At 33.9% G+C, this 5,375-nt stretch overlaps 1 protein-coding gene across 1 annotated transcript; it reads left to right on the top strand.

Annotated features, from left to right (window-relative positions):
- Positions 1–4,187: 4,187 nt before the first annotated feature.
- On the top strand, positions 4,188–4,916 carry LOC115882964 (putative nuclease HARBI1). The gene has a single exon (XM_030901233.1). It carries the CDS (start codon positions 4,188–4,190, stop codon positions 4,914–4,916), a length of 729 nt encoding a protein of 242 aa, XP_030757093.1.
- Positions 4,917–5,375: the final 459 nt, after the last annotated feature.

Below are 5,375 nucleotides of genomic sequence, written 5' to 3'. Positions count from 1 at the left end.
ATAAATGGCTCCTAATGTAAGAATATTTATAAAAAAAACTAACATATTTACTGTCCCAAGTTTCCCCGCATTGGGGTTAAATGGGACTGTAACGGTTTTATACCGAAAATGCATGTTAAACTACTCACGGGTTACTTGGGACAGCAGAAAAATAAAAAAAATACACTAACACACATCTTGAGTTGAATTTTTTTTCTGAGATAATTATTTAGAGGAAAGAAAAACTCGATTTAGCGTAAACTTATTAAAAATATTTATTTATTCATTAGAAAATGTAAAAATTCTTCAATAAAGATAATAGGACAAAAAGGAACTAAAAAGACATTTTGTAAACACAAAAAATAGATCTATTGCATTCTTCTTATTGTAGCCAATCAGTATTTTCTAATCCATTAAATGCATGGCGGCCTCTAGTAATGCTCACGTTCTCTGCTTTTAGCACTCTCACAATTTTATCCTCTGTGATATCATAATCATCAGCTAAATCTGGGAACACAAAATGTTTGTTTTCTTTCGTAGATTTTATCATAAAACTGCCTCTGATAAATTCGTCTTCTTCCTCTTTTTTCAAAACTGTACGTCTTCCATATCTTTCTTAATTCTGATTTTTACATCTTCTCTGTAAAGTTGATTTGGTTAGCTTCCATTTGTCTGCCGCTGTTCTATAGGACATTCCAGATTGTACATCTTCTATGGCACTTTCCATATTTTTTTCTTCAAAGTCATGATATTTTTTAGAGCCTACTTTGCGAATATATTTTCTTGGCATGTAGAGCACTGAAAACAAAATCGATTAAATAACATGGGGTAACTTGGGTCAAGGGCTAACTTGGGAAAATTGTTGACCCAAGTTACCCCAAACCATGACTTTTTTTAAAAAAATATATTTTACAATCTAAAAAATTATCTAAACGCGGGCAATGACATTGGTATTATTTATGAAACATAAAAAACTATCTAAGAAATGTAATTGAACTTACCTGTTTACTTTTTGACTGCCTCTTACAGATAAAGTTTTCGACCACTTATTTTTAGTTTGCTTCCCACCACCCACTTATTTTTTTTATATAAGTAAAATACTATCACTTTATATCGAATTCGTTTAATTAAATCATCAACACATTGTTCTTTAACGAACCAAAACATTAAATTAAGGTTATATTTATATTTGCGTTGTTTCCGCCAGTTAAATTAGAAAAACCGAAGTTGCGTCCCAAGTAACCCCGACGTCCCAAGTAACCCCATTTTACGGTACAACTTTTGATTTTTAAACGACACCCTCGGTATTTTTTTACTTTATTCGATAGAAAATGACATTCTGAATAGAATAACATATCATATATCATCTTTTGACATTTTGGCTTAATAAAAAATCGTATTATAAATTTCAATCTAGAGTGCCATGGATATGTTAAAAACACAAATTTTTAATCAAGGAGTTTTGGAAAAATAGATTTGATGATCTAATGTTTTTAGTGCCTTGTCCTGGCCGGTTAAAAGATGCTCAAATCGTATTTTCTATCATATCTCAATTTTTTCAAATTGAACGAGGGTAGCTCATTAGCATATTTGGAAAATGCATTTTTTTACGAATAATTTGGTAACACACACTTGGTATTTCGAGTCAAATTTTCGTTATGAACCGCATGCTATAATTTCAAATAAACCATATGCAAAAATGTCAAAAGTTGATACATGATATGTCATTCTCTTCAGAGTATTATTTTCTATAGAATAACGTAAAAAAATACCGAGTGTACCATTTAAAAATCAAAATTGCAGTCATTTCCGGTGAAACAGGAAGTGACCGAAAACAATTGAATACGCCAATCAATCCTAATTTATGTCATATGCCAACATAACAAATCTCGTTTTTATAACTGAAAAAATAAAAAAGTTATAGGGGTGAGCCACTTTTGAGACTCACCCGGTATTGATTTAAGTCTTTATAAAAATGACTTGACTTGAACTAAAATGATTTGAGTCAAAGTCTTAAGACTTAAGTCATTTGAACTTTATGTTGAATTTGACTTAAGACTTAAGACTAGTCTGTTAGTTAGTTAGCGCCAGATCGTCAGCATAAATTATCATTTTTGTGTTAGGGGGATGTGGTTGGTCATTGTCGTATAATGACAGGACGCTACCTAGGAGTAGGTCGCTTTTTTGTCTCTTATCTTACCACTTAATTCTACAAAGAATCTACCATTCTGGTGAAAATCTTTTACAAGGCTGGTAAAGTTGTAATCTTTCTTCAATTGATATAATCCGTGTAACATGAGATTATGCTGCACAGTATCGTAAGCTGTCGCAAACGAGATGCAGACCCTGCAAACCACACAAAAGTGGGACCACCCTGTACAATAAGAAAAAAAAGTCTACGTAATTTCGAAATATATTCACCCACGCCATATCGATCTTTCAGCACCCGGCACGTGACCACAATTTTTATTCCATCGGTCATTACGACGACGCATTAAAGCCAATTAGGTTCGTTTTGCAGTTTTATGTTAACACGTTCTCTAATCACATAATTGCGTCGTTTCGTAATGACTGCGCCGAAAGTTTCTACTACGATCCGAAGCAACGATAACACCCATACGAATTATTTGACGTGTGAAAACGCACGGTTGGCAGCCCTGCGCTACCGACACACGTTTAAGTTGGCAGCACTAATTTCGGTCCCCGTGCGTGACTACAATGAGCGATAAGATATCGTGCTATGACAACTGACTTAGAGCGTAATCGAAATTTAGATTTACATGCTAGATTTCTATGTCACTGCGAGTTCGTGCGTTCGAAATTCGAATTCATTTCCGATGCTAATATGTCGAAATCGTTTATTAATGATTACTGATGTCGTTATGTTTGTCGTAGTCAATGACTAAAGAATAGAAGGACTAATAACACCCGAGACCAAATTGTTACCATACCACCAAACAGTACCTTAGCTGTTTGAAGAGATATTTATATTTTTGATAAAAAATGTTTTAACTACGCCTAACGTAAAGTAAATATTTTCTCATTATTTAACTAATGTTAACGAAAGTATATATTTTATTTTTCTGTTGCATCTTGCATCTGAGAATTATCTTAATTATCATCTTAACATGTGTATGCATTTAATGGAATCTGTTTATGCTGTAAATAATTTCAGTTTAAAAGTAATCTAAATAAAATCATTTTTATACTGTCCTACTGTCCAGTCGTGCCGATGTTTTTGGTTCAGTGTGACAAAAAAGGCCTTGTTGAATGTACTAATAAATATTTTTTCATTATTTAACTAATGTTAACTAAAGTATATATTTTATTTTTCTGTTGCATCTAGTATCTGAGAATTATCTTAATTATCATCTTAACATGTGTATGCATTTAATGGAATCTGTTTATGCTGTAAATAATTTCAGTTTAAAAGTAATCTAAATATAATCATTTATATACTGTCCTACTGTCCAGTCGTGCCGATTTATTTTGGTTCAGTGTGACAAAGAAGGCCTTGTTGAATGTACTAATATTTTTCGACCGTGACTGGGCGAATATCTTAGCTTGCAAAGGGCAACTAAACAATAAATATAATATTAAGATATTTACATCAAACATCCAAACTTTAGCTTCGAGATCCGAAACCAAGACCTTAGTACCTGCGGGCGGCAACCTGCCAACTAACCAAAATCTCTTCAGTTTTGCATGATATAAATGTGGCATGTTTTGAATGTACGAAACTACAAAGCTTGGTTTGAAGACCGTTCAGGACAGTATACTTAGATTCTCTGAAATAGTAATCGGGGTTTTCTCTGCCGTGCTCTTTTACTCGTGAATTCCAGGCAAAGTACGGCACTCCATTCATTTCATTTAATAAAATAAGTAGGGCTATTTACAAATTTAGCGTTTTGTTTACATAACCTATTCTCCTCAAATTTCCCAAAATATTGGCCCATATGAATAAAAATGAGCAGTACCTTCTACTTGCAAAACTTGAAGCATATGCTATATAGTTTATGAATAAAAATGTAAGTAAAAGCTTTTGCTCAAACTTGTATTAGATCAAGCATGAGCATCTACTCACGTTTAAGTATTTGCTCAACTTGTTATGAATAAAATGTATCCTTTGCTTACTTAGTTGAGCATATGCTCCAAAATTTTTGCATCTCGTTAGTAGGAGATGCACCTTGCAATAAGCTGGTCGTAAAATGGCAGAATTCGTGAATTTACGTGCACAGAAGCAATACAAAGTGCGAAGGGAAGCTAATTGGCGAGATTTTAAATTTCTTTACAGATTTCAAGAAGAAAACGTAAATTGGATGACAACGTACTTTTTGCGAAAAAATCTTGAAAGAAGAGGAGCCGCTCTTTCTTCAAATCATAAAATGAAGTTTTTCTTGCGATATATGGCCAATCCTGGATTTCAGATAGGTGTAGCAGCTGTAGCAGAAGAATTGGGAATCACTCAGTCGACTGTTTCAAAAACAATTTCATTTGTAATGAACAAAATAGTTGAAAAGTCCCATTTATGGATCAAATTTCCATCAACCCAACCCAAAATAAACGAAGCACAGCAAGTGTGGCAAGAAAAATTTCAGTTTCCAAGTGCTATTGGAGTGATTCATTGCACGCACGTTCAGATTTTGAAACCGAATCAACACGGTGATGAATACATCAACAGAAAGGGATTGGCGACTTTAAATGTGCAGGCAACATGTAACTCAATGGAAATGTTTACTAGTGCTGATGTTAGTTGGCCGGGTTCTGTACACGATGCAAGAATTTGGAGGAACTGCGATATACGTGTAACTATGCAACAGTTTCCTGGTGCAGTACTACTGGGCGATGATGGTTATGGCTTAGAACCGTGGCTAATGACTCTAATAATGCATTGGAAAGAGCTTACAACAGACTCTTTAAGAAAGGAAGGGTTATAATTGAAAGGTGTTTTGGCCAACTAAATAGTTTCGACAGGAATGACCAGGCGCAAATGCTCATTTTATGGAAGCAAATACTCTTGAGTATAAGCCAATCATTATTCATATCAACTCGAGTAGATGCTTATACTCCGACCTGTTACTCTAAGCTCTTGCTTGGAGCGTTTGCTCATACTCATGAGCATTTGCTTTCTTTTTATTCATACGGGCCATTGTTTCTGTCGAGGCGCATCCGAGGCAATCACAAAAAATATATATTTTACACAACGTAGGTTCCTTTCTTTCATTTAAATTGTCTGTTATACAGTTAGCCAAAATTTTACCTCTTTAACTTTGTTGATGAACTTGGGTTGTTACACTACAAATTAGAAACTGGTAAAAAGGTGAAATGTTTCACCTTTATATTTTATAACCCTTATGCTTTTTAAATCGAACATTTAACAGGTGTTAGGCCAATAT

This window comes from Sitophilus oryzae, unplaced genomic scaffold (assembly GCF_002938485.1).
Source record: "Sitophilus oryzae breed Bouriz unplaced genomic scaffold, Soryzae_2.0 scaffold_1801_pilon_pilon, whole genome shotgun sequence".
Taxonomy (NCBI): domain Eukaryota; kingdom Metazoa; phylum Arthropoda; class Insecta; order Coleoptera; family Curculionidae; genus Sitophilus; species Sitophilus oryzae.
This window is presented reverse-complemented; position numbering and strand designations above follow the sequence as displayed.

Bases quoted from the DNA above. Each gene is read 5' to 3' on its own strand.
- LOC115882964 (XM_030901233.1), top strand. From the start codon at position 4,188: ATGGCAGAATTCGTGAATTTACGTGCACAGAAGCAATACAAAGTGCGA.